An 18,305-nucleotide genomic window follows, 5' to 3' on the forward strand; every position below is an offset into this window, starting at 1 on the left:
AATTTTCTTGTCACTGAGTGCATGAAGATGCTTTTTTTATTTTCCAGATCCCCATTAAATGTACCAATACAACAGCTAGCTTTTTTAAAAAAACATACAAAGAACATTCTTTGATCAGCAGGATGTAAAAAAGAGCAGGTCTGGTTACATAGAGCATTAGGGCTGCAACTAATGATTATTTTCCAAGTTGATTGATCTGAATCTTGTTGTTCCAATTAATCGATTAATCGGTAATAGGTTAGGCCCGAGACGGACGGCAATATGAACCATACATAAACAGATCCGCAACATATGAGAACACTGGCAAATGCTGATCACTGTTTCCAAAGTCAAAGCTGATGTGTGTGAATATCTTGTTTTGGCTCAGATAAAAAGATTATAGGTCTCCTTTCATGGATGACTAAGGAAATTTAAAAATATTCACATTTGAGAGGCTGAAATCAAAGGATATTTACATTTTTATATAAAAAATGATTAATCAAATTCCAAAATAAAAAGTTGTAGACTAATTTGATTAATTGATGAAATGTTGAAGCTCGAAATGGCATTGACTCAAAAGAGAAGACACAGGGATGCCACCAGTCAGGTTTTACTGTGTGTTATGGCTATTTTAGGACCACCCTGAGTGGAACAGTAGCAATGGAGCAGCCTGAAACATTAGCAAGAACAATGAAAAAACCCAAACCCAACTATGACAAAATGCAGTTAGCACCGCACGATAAAGGCAGTTCAAACAAGGCAACCTGACTACCGTGTCCAAAGAGAACGACTGAACAGGAATAAGCTGATGTCATTGAGGGGGAATAACTGGGTCGTCAGCTGACAAAGGCAGGCTCTGGATCAGCTGATTTTGCCGGGCTGACAACTCTACTGTTTACTGTACATGATGGTACCAGATGAGACAGCTTTACCAAGTTGAGCCATTAAATCAAATAATCATGGTGATAATTGCATGAGTGTATTTATATCAACTGTATCGGCCATAGAGATAGATGTCACATGTTCACAGGATCCACATATGGTGTGAAAAGTGATCTTTACTAGTCTTTAAATCAAGTCAAGTAAGTTGTGCCTTGTTATGACATGTAAATGAGATACACTTAATAGGTCGAATTTCGTGGCTTTTCAAAATAAATGAATAAATTATTGCTGTGTCGTGGTTGACTACAGTCTATTAGTTTAAAAAAAAAATGCATATTTAAGCAAATTTTACATATTCTTGGCCTAAATTAAGCATTTTTAAGCATAAAAATGTCTAAATGAAACAAAATATAACTACAACAACCTTCGGCCAGAGTGCATAGAAGGCATTTAGAAGATGCATTCAAAAGACGTGATATGTAGTATTTTACATGGGGCACTAGGTGTCAGTAATGTTGTATTGATGAGACAATCGCCACCGCAGAATGTACACTGTCCAGAAAACTCTCCCAGTGCTCTCCCGGTCTATGTTTTGTTTTATTTGTCTAAATTGTCTTATTTCTTGTTTTTGTGTCTACTATATTGGGTAACACAAGTGGAAAGGTGGCATCCAATAATGTTAAAAAATTGTATTTAAGTCTTCCTATCCTCTAACTAAGAAAATATTCAATTTATAAATAAGGAATCTTACCAATTATCCACTATAAATGAAGTATAACGGTAGAAAACATCTCAGGTGGGATCTTCTTGTCATGCCAGTAACGTTGGAAGCCATCTGGACCGTCAAGGTTACATTTTTTCTCATGAAACAATAAAACTTTTTTCCACCTTTCAATGTCCCATGTTTGATGCTCCCTGGCAAAGTCAAAACGGGCACTTTTGTGGCGTTGAAGGAGACGAGGTCTTTGAATTCGTTTTTTGTTTTTTAAACCCTTTTCCCTCAGATGCTGTCTGATGGTTATTGCGCTGCAGTCGGCACCAGTTGGCACCAGTAAGGGTCTTAATTTGGATCGAAGACCGCCTCTGTGTCTTGATGGACAGCCAATTAGATCCTCCGGCTCAGCGCAGGTGTAATTTTTTTTACTTTTATGTTCTACAATGCTCAGGATCTTTACAAAAATCTTACTGCGCCCAATCTCAGCAGCAATGGCACGCTGCGAGAGGCCTTGCTTAAGCAGCTCGACAATCTGACCACGTTCAAAAAGAGAAAGCTTCTTAGTTTTAGCCATCGGGGGTCATGACTGTGAATGCCTGACAGAAAATGACAATTTTGAGCAGATTTTGGCTTTTATAGCCTGTGGTCTTAAACTTTTGATCAGGTGATAAACAACCTACAGTATTTCAGCTGTTTTTTAAATTTTTTGGTTCCACATGTATTCTCCCCCTTCTTGCTTTTGCATATGGTAGCTCTACTTAAAACATCATTAAGATCCAAATGTGCAAAATGTAAATTCTAGCAATTTTTCAACTAATCTTAAGATTTTCATCAGGTCTGTGTTATATATATATATATATATATATATATATATATATATATATATATATATATATATATATATTATATGTAACAAAAAAATACATTTTACATAATGATAGTTTTACAGAAAACAATGCAAAATAATTATAAACGGTGCATGAAATTGATAAATTAATGTTTAACTTTTCACTTTCACCTTAATCAAAAACTCTTGTTGGCAAAAACGGTGAGTAGCTAAGAGGAATGACGAGAGAGGACACCATTTTCAGACTTTGCGGTGAGTTCGTTCTTCAATTCAGTAGTGCTTCTCACCTTCTCAACCAGCAAATTCCGGTCACTCACAAAAATGCACGGACAGTGAGTCATATGGTGCTTTGTTTGAACATTTGATTCAGCGAAATGATACAGTCCAGGGAAACGGCCTAGTCTGTTACGCGCAATATTGTACGATAAAAAAAACAAGGCAAAATTTTCATCGAAAATCATACAAAAACCTGGCTGTTCAGAAACTGATGTCTGACTGTATTTTGATCATTTGCTTAGTGTTTACAGTGTGGAAATGCCATACCAGCCTTTAAGCTTTAAATTAGCTTTTTTATTTGTGTAAAATGAGAGAAGTTGGTGTACTGTATGTATCTGTATACAACTGTAAGAGACTAGTGGCTGTAAGTGCCAAACATAAATGTACTTACCCACAGGACAGGCGCCCTCTGACAGAATAAGTACTTCAGACTGCTGCTTGCAGGCATCTCTACGCAGAAAACACTCATTCCGGTAGTTTTGATTGTTAGAGCCGCAAACTGGAGCATAGTCATTGTTGCACTAGAGAGAAGTCAAAAATGAAAGTATTAGGATAGATTTACTCAAAACATTGAAGTTGAACTATTAAATTAAGAAGACTGGCACACAATCTGTACTTCTTGTTTTAAGCCAGTGGTTCTCAATTACTTTCTGTCATGCCCGTCATGTTTCTGTGACCCCCAGATTTGAAATTTAGAAACTGATAAGATCTATTTATTTAGAGTCAAATTGAATGCTGAGTATGACACATTCATACATGTTGGAAGGTCTTCATTAATATTGAAAGTCCTACTTGCCTCTCTCGGGCCCCTGACAGTTCACCCCCCCGTCCCCTCAGGGGGCCCGCCCCACTATTTGAGAAGCACTGTTGTAAGCCAACAATAATCACACACTAATTCATATTTCACATTAAACATCCCTGTTTTCCTTCCCAGTTGCCCTGCTCTGTCCAAAGTCATGTCAATATCTACAGCATGTCAAAAGGTGACAGCAAGCAATTGCAGCATCAAAAACAAGAAGGCAATGTTGCAGCCGCAAAGCAATGCACTTTCACCAAACCGGTTCTGCTGACCTTGTCTTCTGATGTTATCTTAAAAGAACTAAGAGCAACACAAACGTTGCAACCGCTTTTGAGCTTCAAAAGACAATAATTCATTATTCTACATTGTAAGGGCCCAAGCTACACACAAACACACAAAACATGATAGGACAAAATACAAGACCGAGATACAAGAGACAAGACCTGCGAACCCTGGGAAGCTTGTTTTTCTAGCCCCTCCCATGTTTCCATTGCACTTTTTTGTGATTAGAACTATGACTGCAGTGTGTTGTGGGAAAACATCTATTCTGACTAAGAAAGAAAATACCTGAAATAAAGACAGAACTTTAGCAGTTCATTACCTTTGCAAAGGGGTTCGATAACATAGAGAGCGCACAGTCGTGTGCAGATATCTGGCCCAGAATGGCTTTCCGATTGAAATTCTTACACGTGATCACATGCAAATGTATTACATCATAAAATAAGCCAATCACCACGAGATGACACAGTCATTCCTTAGACACTTGGCTGTCAACATATGTTTTCAGGGCCCCCTACTGGTTGTTACTATGGGGCAGCATCTAAGACAAAGCCTGTTCAATAACCTACTCCTAAGAGGCCAGTCAAGTCACACGGAAAACACAATGTGTTGTTTTCACCACCACTCTTCCTCATGCATAACTTGCATAGGATGATACATTCTTTTAATTAGGGTTGCGAACCCAACTGATACAACCAGATATCCATTTTAACAAGCGAGCGATACAGCTGTGTTAGTGCCAGCCAACAAAGCTGTGTTGGTGCCAAGTATCAGCCATAAATCCTTAGATTCATCGATTGTAGAGGCATGTACCGGGCATCACAAGACTAGTATCAGTTGGCAGTGGGTCTGTAAAACAAGGTGAAGTCATAGCTTACCATGACTGAAGACCAGAATGTATGTAAATAGTAGTAGCGTGCTAGTGCAAGCTCGTCATGATTCAACACATCAGCAAAACAAAAACCTAAAATATAGAACGTCTTTGGATTTTACAAGGACGACGGAAAAACTCGACAAAAGTGAATCCTTGACCAGCGAGACCAACAGACACGAGTATGGTACTACTATGGTACTATGGTACTTTTTTGGGGTTCTGCACTATTTGCACTATTTATTTATTTCTTATTATTGATTGGACAGAAGGATAAGACTTATGTTTTTTTTCTTGGTATATTTTGTATAGATCCTGTGAAACAAAAAGATGCTAATTCAGCAAGTGTTTTATTGGTCTGTGTGTAAAAATAAGTACATTTGACATGTGATTCTGTTGTTGGCTTAATATTAAATGATTATCTTGGAAATAATTTATTAAATGTTTCCATGTAAACCCTGCAATTTGCTTGTGTACCACTAGGGGTACGCGCACCCCTGGTTGGAAATCACTGCCTTACAGCATGCTTGGGGATATGATATGTGGTCTTTTACACATTCGAAAATACTGTAAACATTTTCCATTTTTAAAATACATAGTTTTTGAATCCCATCTATCTAGATACGATGAGATGTACAAAGAGATGTACAGCCCTACTATTAACCAATCACGGACATGGACACAGGCGTTTTCATTTAATGTGAGTTAATGCTACAACTTCATTGTCAAGCAAATAGACAAGGCTGGCAAGTCTGCAATTGTCATGCAACCCAAGTAATGATCGGACAAAGCATTTTTTATGTCGCAATTCAATAAAAAAATGGCTAGTAATATAGTGGATTCTTGTCACATCTACACCATACACATATAGGCCACGTCTATTTCATACGATTCAAGTTGTTATAGCAAGTTTGTAGCATTCACCATCGCATCTGTTTGAAGATTAGGTTGAAGCTGGATTTGTACGGTTATGTTCCTATATTGTGGCGAATGCAGCTACAGTCCAGGCTTAACATCCTTATGTAACGTGTGTATTGCTACCGCTGTCGGCTCATGTTGCTCCAACTGGAGCAGTTTCAGGTTATGTGACTTGCTATAGAGAAGATCATTATTTTTTTTTTCAGTTTCCTCCCATAGGCTGTTGGCTGGGTGGAAAACCTGAGATATTTCAAATGATTGATGACACTATTCTGTGTTGTTTCGTTTTTCTTTTCTATATGTGGGTGGAGACATCTTGTAGGCAAGATAGTAATATGATTTGATATTGATCTGACACTGCAACAATGAATGAATAACAAATGTGATAATTCAGTTGGAAAATATTCCAGTCTGTTTCGCAGGATTAGAATGGTTATCTGAGGTTCAAGAGAAAAAAAATTACTTCATGATCATAGGCCATGACATGATTAAATGTCTGAAGAACGCACTGAAGAATATCATAGTGAATAAACATCCTCTATCTGGCTGTGACGTCACTGGGACACAAGGCTTACTGGAGGGTTCCCACTGGATCGAGGCTATGGATTCTCTTTGTCTTCACTTCTGGGTCCTCTAAATCTCTAATGTACTGACCTGGAATCTGGTATCTGTGGGCCAAATGACTTGGTTTTCACAAAAGTGCAGCTAGCAAGATGTGAGCCAAGAGATTACACACCTACTGCAGTCCACAATACAGTGTTCTTGAGAGTGATACAATGTAAAACGCAATCTGTGTAGAAGACAGGTCATAACCTAGTTTCCAACCATTTTCTTTTTCTCTTTGACAAAGAAATGTCTAACTTGAATCACCGTGGTTTCTTACCTGCAGTCTGTTTTTATTACTCCATGCTCCGTTATCAACCAATCCTCCCCATACTGAGTCGCAATAGTCGCAATTACTATATGAACAAGGCTCATATTGATTTTGAACTACATTTGACTCAAGTTGAGCGCTAGTAGCACCCCTTAAAAATGTCATTGAGCAGAAATAGCAAGTAGCTGTAGCACTATTTTCATTTGCAATGCAGAAGTACTTCATGGCTGACATGGCTTTGTTTACTTTCCGGCCTGCTGCAAAAACAAAACAAAGCACTTTACGGCAGCTGCCGTCAAGATCAAGTGAAGATCCTCTAATCTCTGATCAATTAAAAAAAAGGCAAAAATTGTTTTGATCTTTGTAATGACATCTATAATGTATGTTTAAAACATTGTACTCTAGTTCTACATGACGTGGATGTGCCGTATCATGAGGTTGGTATGTTTTTATGTTATCCCTGTTTGAATTTTTATGCCACTCATGAATCTCGTGAACAGTCAAGTACAATAATTTCTTAAGATTTCCATGAGATCTTCAGGATTTTTTAACTTTAGGAAGTCCATGTATAACAACTTGTCGGTTGTCCAGCGGTAATCGATGACAGTCGCTCAGTATCAAAGTGTTGTTTCAAATGTAAGAATTGTGTATCTAAACTGGAGTAAAGCAATGGGAAGATATTTTTGTTTTCTAGAGAACCAAAGACCAACATCACAATCACTGCCTCGCTGCTTTTGCCACTTCACGGACAGCTGTTTTGTGAAGTAAGTTTGATGCCAGATTCTCTGCTATTCATCTAATATCCTGATATTTTCTTTTGCTGATAAACATTAGCATGTAACTGGTTGAAGGGACAGTGTCTCTGTGCAGCGCTGAGCAGTGGTGGGGGTGGGCGGCTAGAGCTCACCCTCGAACCCTGACCAATACAGGAGCTAAGGTCGAGGAGGAGGCTGTCGAATAATAGCATATCATCCAAAAGGAGACGAATCCACTGTATACTCTGTATACAACTTGAGATTCATGTAGTATTTTCTCACTATACTGCCTCACTGGAATCCAATATCATTTCAAACTTAGTGTTCCCAATTGGGGTCCCAAGTCTGTATTTTTTGGGTTGACAATTGTCGTAATTTTAGGAACCAAATTTCTAATTTGGGTCTTGAGCTGAAACATTTGGGAAAAGCACGTACATTTGCTTTCTTAAGACATAATCATTTTGACTTTTTCATTGTGAACTTTGTGAACTCATCTGTGGACTTTTAGAGTGCAATTTCTTCAAAACCACAGTACAGCAACGCATAACCTAATGTTGCATAGCCATAACTGATCACATGTACCTACAAAAATGGCATCTGTAGATGAGCTAGCACACAAATAAACACACATAAATGCACTCATCTGCAAAAGGGAAAGGGATACATAAGCATTGATTCAGAAGCCCAGGAGCATTAAAACAATCAATTGTGAACACTGTTTTCAAGTAGCATAAAACTACAAAAAGGCAAGATGAAATACGCACAAAAGACACTAAAAGGAGTAGGTGGAGTGGAGGGAGGGAAAGTGAAACTGCACACTTGCATTTGATCAAAGCAAACTTGGATGCAGGAAGGAAAGAGGCTGTAGGGAAGACACAGGGAAAAAAATGCTGAGCAAAATTGGACTGAGGGGAACCAAGTCGGAGGAAAGCAATGAAGACTGAGACAGAGGAATGGAGAGTAATGAAGTAAAAAGGAACCGAAAATCAAGATGCACGAGACCTGAAAGAGAAAGCTCTTTCTCTACAAACTTGGCATGATAAAAAAACATCACAAGGCCTGGGGCATACAGGGAGACAAAAAAAGAAACAGAGCATCATGAAGCAAAAACGAACAAGAAGAAGAAATGGGGCCATCGACCAAAGGAGGGAATGAGAGAGCAAATCCGCTCAAGAATGAAGAATGAAAAAAATGGCAACCCCACAAAAGTGCTTGGAATATCTTACTGCAGGGCTTGTGCTTTCTGCGATGCTTCCCTGTCTCACACGCTCTCCCATCTGGCTCAGGCTTCTCCTAACCTAGAGACTCACACTTTATGCCAGGCGTGATGCAACAGAAGGGAAAGCTGCCCAACAGAACCCTGCGGGCATCTTTTAAGAGTGCCTTCTCTTCCATGAACCCCCTCCCCACCTCATCCCTTGATCTTCTCCAGTATTTGGCTCTCAACGTGCCGAAGAAAAAGTGATGGGATTTTTTTCAAACCTCCATCTCCCTACAAGGTCCAAGACGTGGGTTGTTCATCTCTGGGTCTTATGGGCCTCTTACAACATGTTTGGTGTATCCTTTTTAAGTCAAGGTCCCTCAAACATCAAACAATAAGCAGTGGCTGTTCCTTCCCCGAAAATATCCACCTAGTAATTTTCATTTCCAAAATCTTTCATAATTTCAACGGATTTATTATCCCCAGCTGAAATTTGAGACCAATTATTATCTGTGTTCTGATTTATTTTATTGGGGATTATCGATGGTGCAGTAAAAACTACACGTTCAGCCTTTCGCCAGATCCAGGATAATTCATGATTCAGACGACTATACAGGTACATGGTAACTTTTGATTACGTACTCCAGGGGTCAGGAACCTTTTGGGTAAGAGAGCCATGAAAGCCACATACGAAAGTCCACACTTTTGATGTCAACTATGCTGACGCATCTTTCAGTTTAAGTTGGTGCTTGTTTGTTTTTTTCTTCTTCTGCTTTCTTTTCTTCTTCTTCTTCGTCTTCTTCTTCTGTGACTTCCGCCCAATTCTCTGCCGCTCTTGCGAGGAGCTCCTCCTAGATGTCAAATGGTGACTCACTGAGAGGAAACGGTAGAAGACGTTTATAGCTGCTGTATTTTAATGACATTGAATAAATGATACACAAGGGAATATCGATCATCCATTGTAGGGTTAACTACTACAATAGTTTCACATATCCATATTTTGTCACCACCCTAATATTATGCAACATTGCTCATTTATGGCAGCCGCATACGAACATTAATCACTTACAACAACTTTTCACACAAGTCGTCAATCTTCTGTTGTCAAACTTTCAAGCCCATCTATTTGAATCAACATCAATAATAGTCACACTGCAATCATTTCCATTGTGAAGTTGTTGCAAGTGACTTCCATTTGCCTTTGCAGTGGGGCTGCGACTTTTGTCGTTGTGCTCTCACTTTTGCATTGCGTCGAGTAATGCAAAATTGGTAATGTGAAATACAACAAATTACAGAATTACAGAATGCAATTTTGGACTTTGTTCAATATACATGCCACTGGTGTCAGCTTCAGTTTTTCCACAGTGCTGTTCCAACCCCATGGTTGCTAATCCTTTCCTCCTATTTATATTGCTCTGAATGCTACTGTCACAGCCTGAGCTTTTTGTTGTTTACTCATGCAATTTCCTACAGTGATATACTGTACGTCTTGCCAGCCAATGTACTGCTGTCTTATCGCAGGCAAACGTGTGCCTGCATGCATCCTCCGTCCTGCTCTCTGCCATTCCTTGCAAATGCCATTGACCTTGTTATCACGGTAATAAGGTGCCCTTTGTTCACTGTCTTAGTTCTCCTAGTCTGTTTTCTGAATACAGACCCAACTCAAGCTGTTTGTACACATGCAGCTGAGACTACGGTAAGACAGAAATGCAACATATATGATGTTACATGTGGGCTTCGTTCGTAGACAGTTTAACATAGACAATTTTGCCTGCATTGATATTTGTGTATGTGTGTGTGAACAAATATGAACACGCAATACACTTCCTTCTGCAATGTTGTGTATCTTTGTGTGAAAAAGGGGGGCTAAAGGGGTGACAACAGAGGGCAGGAGTATTTGATCTTCTATAATTCTCTTCAGACGGGAAAGTGAGGGTTCTTGGCCAGGGCCATATGGCATAGCCTTATGTGCCTGCTGGCTTAGGAACTGCAAGAGGCACACAAACATCGATCCACACCTTTGTTGTGACAAAACCTGGACAACCGCATGGTCCGTTCTCTAAGAAGACGGCGGGAGATGAGGTCTTTCTGGGCCAACACTTTTAAGAAAAGGCACTGACCCAACTGCTACTTCCACTCGGAAGGCATTTAATTTGTTCTACATTCATGAGGCAGAGTTCACGTCGTATTGTTCAATGCATTATGTAATTTTGCTCTGGGTGAGTATTTTTGTGCGTAAAGTCCCTCGTTCATCGCGGTTAATTGGGTCCAGACCCGTTTCTGTTGGTTCCGTAAAGTCAGATTCCTTCTTTCTAAATGGAATATTTTCGTATTTAGGACATAGAAAACCTGTTTACAATCTGCTAAATGCTGTTTTTAATCATTATTAGAGCCCTCTAGACATGAAATAACACCCATATAGGCTATGTTCACACTGCAGGTCAATTCCAATTTTTTGACTCATATGTGACCTGTATCTGATTTTTTCATGTCAGTGTGAACAGTACAGTTCCAATTGTTTCAAATGCGACTCAAGCCTTGTTTGTATGTAGATATAAATCCGATATGTATCCAATCTATTGCAGTCTGAACGCTATCATAGCAGAAATTCTTTCCCTTTTTCTTCTAAATTATTATTTGGTTGAGAAAATATTGACTCCCGTTGTACAAAATCCTTCAAATTGCCACAAACGTGTTAAGAAGAGCACACTAGTGATGTGCGGATTGATAATGAAATATCAGTACTTCTAATACCAGCTCTTCATGCAATAAATTTGATTCTCAAATCAAAATATTGATACTTTTAATACTTCAGATATATGATTTTGTCTTCTGTTTTTTCTGTTGTTGTATATTAGCTTGGCTATATTGTAAATCACCCCGCTACCTCAATATAATTCAATAAATCAATTACTTTTTAAAATCAATTACTACAATTACTATGTTACTTGTATTACATGACTTGTATTCTGTATGCTATGTTTTGAAATACTGTGCACAACTTTATAAAATTTACTAGACACATTAAGTGTATTTGCACAAAGTATCGGTATCGGATCGGAATAACCGATACCAGCCTGAATTTTACTCAGTATTGGAGAGGAAATTAAAATCAGTGGTATCACACATCACTAGAGAACACACTGCAGCAATCTTTGGTAAACACACGGAAATGCGTGTGAAGTCGTGTTTTTGCGCATGCACGTCACTTCACGGACACTTTGCGTTCATATGAACAGCATTTTTGCATGTGAACAACCACATAAAAAAGGATTTTAACAGAAAACCAAATTGGGCATTAGACCCTGCAGTGTGACCGTAGCCATAGTCACCTTTACATTCGTATTGCTCAATAAAGAAGATATAATCAGAGAAAATAAGCCATTAGAAACTTGTGCTTGTGTGTGTCGCAGTAAATATGTTTCGAATGTGTGGAGGACAGGAAGTGACATTGGGGGTTCAGAGCTTGTTGCGGGTTACAGACGCAACAGTAGCCCGTGTTATTATTATGATTATTACGTTATTATTATTGTGCCAGTTGTGAGATAATTTAAACCTGAAATAAAAACCTCTTATTCTGGTGACCTGGTGCTTGTCTCACTGAACAATCACTGACACCTATATTATAATTATAATTGCAAATACTTAATCTAGACAAAAAAAATAATACATGAAATGTGGTTAAATATGCTTTTTTTTGTTTTTTACTAATAGGTCGTATTTAACCATAAACCGTGATGTGGCGATGGACAACTGTATAGTTTTAAGACTGCGCGGTGATGTCATCATGACATGCACGGACACCAAAGTCGAACCAAACATCCGCCACACTCGAAGAAAACACTTTTTTAGCACATCACAACACACAGCAAACAACCTCAGCCCTCATTGTTGTGTTTCCAAAGCAGCTGGCAGCATCATGTTTCATCAGCATCATCCGCAGGGGTGGACAAAAGCAAAATTTAGGGAGCAGAGTAAAGAAGACAAAAATAAAAACGTGTGAGGTGAATGGTATTTATGAGAAGAGTGCAAAAGGGGACGAACAGGAGAGAAATTGATGGTGTTTGAAATACAGGCTGGTGGTTAAAAGGGTGTTGGTAAAATAAATAAATGGATACAAATATAAAATATAACAGCGATGTCAATGAAGACACAAAAGCAGAGCGAAAACCACACACAAAGTACAAGACAAAGCACGCAAGCAATTCGGAGTGAAGACAAGCACATGCAACCGTGCGTGACGATGTGGTGGAGGGAAGTGAGCACGCCAATTTGAGAGTTTGGAGCTCTGCAAACTGCAGCAAAAACAAACATGACAAGATATCAGACTCTCTAAGTGAGAACACAAATCAGATAGCCATCTATCCAATATAGCCTCTCTCCACGCAAACTGCACTGCCTGCCAAAACACAGAAAAGGATAATCATTCCAACAACTTTTCTACTTTGAAATAGACCATCTCAACCACAATATAGATGTAATATAACTGTGACTACCTGTCTGGATAGATGGGTGTCGTAAGAGTAACAGTGTAGTACAGGCTATAGCTGCAAATATGTCATAATTAGACATGCCCGATAACGGCTTTCTCACCCATGTGCAATGGCACTTCATTACCAATTCCGATACAGGCAGCAGCTCTTGTCTCAAACTAATGTCAGGTCATATCTCATGTAATGAATGAACACATTTTGCTTCTTTTCATGTGATGCCACTGGTTGCTTTTCACAGATAAACACTGTTTGTACAAAATAAGACAAATAATCATCCCTTGGTTTCGAGACCTGACCGTGACAAGTGAATTCTCCCACAAAATAGGATTCCTTATTTATAAATCAAGCATTTTCTTCGTCAGAGCATAGAAGACCTGTTTACGACCTTCTAAATGCAGTTTGTGACATTATTAGAGCCCTCTAGACAGGAAATAACACCCCTATAGTCACCTTTACATTTGTATTATGCAATAACACATAACACACATAATAAGAGAAAATATAAGATATATATAAGACATAAGATATAAAATATGTATAAGATATAAAATACACACACACACACACACACACACACACACACACACACACCCTTAGTTTATGGTTTCATATGATTACAGCAGGCCTATATAGTTATCATACTTAGGTACTTCTACATTATAATTACACACACACAGTTCTTAAACACAAAAAAATACCTAAAATAACATGTGTTAGTATTAATAAATTCACAAATAATAATCCAATTAAATAATGCTGGTAACTATACAATTTGGAAAGCTGCACATTTCTATGTGGCACAAACCTCCAGTCGGCCAATATTATCAGACATCCCTCGTCGTAATGATAACAGTTTTCAGCAAACAAAGTGTACAAACCATGATGCAGTGGATCCAAAGACTCGCAAACAAAGCTGGTCGTCTTCTTGTAATAAACAGCCTCACGCCAAGAAAGAATTCACATGACTCCAGTGTCTTACTAATTTGCGGGTATGCACCTCAAACAAGAAGCGGCTGGAGATGCAGAGCTCATTAGTACACATACATAATTATGGATTCCAGCAACAGTGGGACGACAGTGAATCACAAACCCTCAAACTGACTGAGCGCTAGCGACACTGAGCAGCACATTTGCTTCACTGTGACATGGACCTTTTGGCTTCAAGCCAACTGCAAGATTCTTAAAAAAATAGTGAACGTTTAATGTAAAGATAGTAGCACGTGCTGTGTTATTTATTGTATATACTGGATATACGACCTTTATAGAGTTCTTTGGTCATATTCTAATTCATGTTATTTTCATTGGGCATTATTCCTATTTTGGTTGGATTGGTTGGATGTGACGGCCCGCTGTGTGTTGCAGAAATGCAATATATCACAGCCACTAAAACAAAACCATTTGCTTCCAGCCATATGGATTTTTTTTTTTTTTTATAATCTCGGAAGATATATATATTCTTTCACTATAACTTAGCTTAAAATGGGAATAGGAACTTGCAATCTAGAATAAATATGTTACAAATTTTATTATATACCCATTTTATATATTATATATGTATTTTATATATTATATTATATATATTATTTTGTCCACCCCGCTCTTACACATACAGGTGTACAGTAGATAGTGTACAGTATCTAGCAACATTCACATGAACTGACACTAATTCAAACCATCCAAAATCCCCCAAAACAAAGAAAATAACAACTAGTCTGAAGACAAACTAATCAACAGTATGACTAAATGAATGCCAGGTTCACAGGAGGCTTGTTGTGCATTTGGGCCTGCTCACGATCCTCCTACACAGAGAGTCAGTGGCTCAGAACTGCTGAAAAGAGATTTTATTCAGCTGAAGGACACTCTGGGGAACTTTCCCGCTCAAGCTTCCCAGGCTTTACCCTGACATAAAACGGGGGAATGAAATGCTTCACTGCACTGCTATCGCTGCATCAGCATGTGTGGCATATAGAAAGAATTTCAGAAACAACTTTGGCATTTCCCAACGTTGCAGAAAACTCTTTCAAGGGGATGGAATTCACTGATCCCTAAGTGGGACACAACACCCAACATGGCCTTCAAATGCTTCCTTTAAAATGGTATTCTATCTCCTAAGCAATTGGAGTCCAGCTCATGTGTATTAATGAAGCAAAGAACGACCGGATGCTTCATATTTAACTTCAGTGAGCACCTATTTTCAAATGTACAGTAATGTCAATGTTGCCGGTGAATCAAATGTTAATTTCTCTACCATAAGCCGTCTCCAAAGGCGCATCTCGATATGCCACACCTGTGAGGTGGATGGATCTTGGCAAAGGAGAAGTGCTCACTATCGCAGATTTAGACAGAAGATTTGTTAACAATATTTATGGGAAAAAAGGAGTTTTGTGTATATAGAAAATATTTTGCTTTCCTATAACGCTTTAAGTTTATCTCATGAAAGATGGGAGCAAATACAAAAGTGTTTATATGTGTAAAAACTTGGATTGGTTAGTCCAATTTAATCGACCAACCTGTCTGTTGTACATAAGGACTGTTCAGACGTGTTTGCCTTACATGAAAAGACACCCTCATATTTAGCAATGAAATATTCAAAATCATTATTAAATGTGATAAATGTAGTCCGCTGGCATACTGGGTTAGCTCGTTTGCTGAAGAAAAACTCAGCCCCCACTTGTGTAGCAGACTGACAGATAGTTGGCAGAGCTCCAGGCTGTATTTTAAGACATGTAGTGAAGCTTGTTTCTTACAGCGCTTCCATGAAGTGGTGGGCGCATACAAGGCGTGGGCTAGTCTAGCTATGGGTCAGTGGTGATATCACGTCCATGAGGAAGGAGGTTTTTGTACATAATGTCATGAAAAGTTAAAAACGCTGGTTAGGGAAATGATTTTTCTTCCGCTTGGTTACCATGCACTCTCTAGGAACACATACACATACTGTATGTTCTGCATAATAGGGGATTTCACCTCTAAGGCATGTGTTTTTAGTGACGTAACGTTCATGACCTAATCCAAATCAAGCAAATAAATACTATTGTTGGCCATTGTCATGCCCAAGTATACTGAAAAAGCTCCCTGTTTTGTTTAGATCCTATTCAAATACTGTAGTGTATGCACAAAAAAGTCTCTATAGCGGCACACGGATGACTATGAATCCATAGTATCCCCAGGGTTACAATACATAATAATGTCCAGTTTTCACTGGCACAGTCAGAGAGGTATTAATGTATGCCAGCAGAACTCATTTCATCTCAATGATAAAAAGCAGTCATGCTTGGGGTGACTATCAATGAATATGTGTTCGGTTCTGATCTAAATAATACATAATAATCAGGTGATGTGTGTCCTCCTTTCCTCTTTTCCTGTGCTCTTGTGTGACCTTACAAAATGTCCAGCCAGGATTGTACTGATGTGTGGAATTTCATTTCCTTCGTTGGCATTAATTCTTCCAATGGGATGTAACTTGTGTTTTTGGATCTTTTTAAATCATTTCTTCATGTGGTTTACAGACCTATCAGACAGGAATACCTGTTCCAAGCTTTGGACATGTTCAAAATGTTCGAAAATCCAGCTTTGGACAGCGATGGGAGGATTTCATACTATATATTACTATTTTTTTTGGTCATTTTCACGGTTACTCGGGCAGAAACTTACTGATTCATAAACTTTCACGGCTGTTGGGCAGGTGGAAGTGTGATAGTAGTCCAAATTAATTGTATTCCAAAGTAATAGGATCCAAATATACTTTCAAAACGAGCCATGGTACAAACACGGGAGCTACAGTAACAGTTTTATTGAGCACAAGTTGAGTTGTCGGATGTTTTTTAAGACGTATTTCAACATTACTCATGCTGTTCTGTCTATCATCCCTGGCCAAAAACAACCTGAATGCCACTGTCAGACGTAAATATTTAAATGGAGGCATTCGAAATCGAGACAGAGCCTTTCAATTCCCATGAATCTATAAAAAGGCTTCATTTAGAAGAACAGAGACCTCCATTTAGGTTTTAATATTCCAGATTGTAACCTTGGTCATTGATTGTGTCATGACAAATGTTTTGCTGTAGGTTTCCTCGGGGAAATGACCACAGCCACTAACGTCGTAGTTCTTCATAAGTGTGATTACTCTTACATTATTGCTCTAAACAAAATCATTGCTCAAATTATTATATCAGAAAGATGTCCCCTAATATCTAAAATCGGATTGCTTACATTAAGTGACTCTCCCCATCTGTTGACAGATCTGTTCATTTTCCCAGATTTTGCCAAGCGCACACACTGAGAATCATGCACATGTGCCTTATCCACACCGCAACCTGACTGACAGCCTGATCCATTTCCTGAAGCATTAGAGGCAGCTCCAGATTATGCAATTCCTCCCATGGCTACCATCCACCTCTATCAATAATAAATATCTCCATAAAACTGGGGCTAGCCTCGGAGGATGGAGGTGGCACCGCCCAGCACGTTCTACTTTTGATGAGCCCTCTGTGTACCCGTTCTGTAATATGCATAGCGTTTCCTTTCCACATGACTTCTTCAGTTGCCCAGACCCCGAGGCACAATCTTTACTTACGCCTTGTCGCACTTATCAAAGCTGCAGCTTCATCAACTCTGACACACACGTCTCAGTGTTTCTGTTGGTGGCAGAGAGCACCTGTGGCTTGAGACATGAGATGTCTCGCACTCTGGTTCCAAAGTCCTCTGACTCCCGGCTAGTCTTGCATCAACACACTGATGCGAGTGATGTCATTTAAAATGTTTTTTAAGCCCACAAAATGGCGCGTTAAAGTAGCATGCGTCATATTTTGCACCTGTGTTGTAATTTAAAAAAAAAAAAAATTTGTACCTCATGTCAAAACATAAACATTGACAAAAAGCCAAGTGACTCACGCACATTTAACTCGATTGATCTGCTTCTTCGCTAATACGGTTACAACTACTACACCACAAACACAATTGTCAGTAAAGTGGAACCCCTGTTAGCGTACGCCCCCCGGTTAGCTTGTTTTTCGCTTTTGTCAAAAATTTACACCAAAATTTTGCCTCGATTCTCGTACATTTTTCAGTTAGCATACAATGTGGCATGCATCTTGTCATGTTACTAATACACTGCGTGAGTCCAACTGTGTTCTTAATGTCCTTGTTAACAAAACATGCTTGCTAGCAGACTATTAGCTTGCTAATAAAATGGAAACACAAACCGGAGCTCCCTCGCCCATCTATGATGTCATCAGCGGTTAACTCTGTAGTTCTTTGCTAAGAACAGTTACAGTTACGCCTCAAGTCTCTGCTTTTCTTTTGATCACAGCTGCAAAATGACCCACGTAAACAAAGTTGCAAGTGCCAGCACTTTGATAAAGAAGGTAAGAAACATTTGAATTTAAGAAATACAGTAACTCATAGCAAAACATGAAGG

The 18,305-nt window shown here is 38.9% G+C and overlaps 1 protein-coding gene across 1 annotated transcript in view; it reads right to left on the reverse strand.

Moving 5' to 3' along the window:
* The window catches only part of tmeff2a (transmembrane protein with EGF-like and two follistatin-like domains 2a), a 145,185-nt gene that overhangs the window by 94,828 nt on the left and 32,052 nt on the right, over nt 1–18,305 (reverse strand). Inside the window, exon 3 of the mRNA XM_054787072.1 lies at nt 3,091–3,220. Within this exon, the coding sequence (XP_054643047.1) occupies nt 3,091–3,220 (130 nt within the window). The remainder of the gene's footprint in view (nt 1–3,090; nt 3,221–18,305) is intronic.

Source organism: Dunckerocampus dactyliophorus, chromosome 9 (assembly GCF_027744805.1).
Source record: "Dunckerocampus dactyliophorus isolate RoL2022-P2 chromosome 9, RoL_Ddac_1.1, whole genome shotgun sequence".
Lineage (NCBI taxonomy): Eukaryota > Metazoa > Chordata > Actinopteri > Syngnathiformes > Syngnathidae > Dunckerocampus > Dunckerocampus dactyliophorus.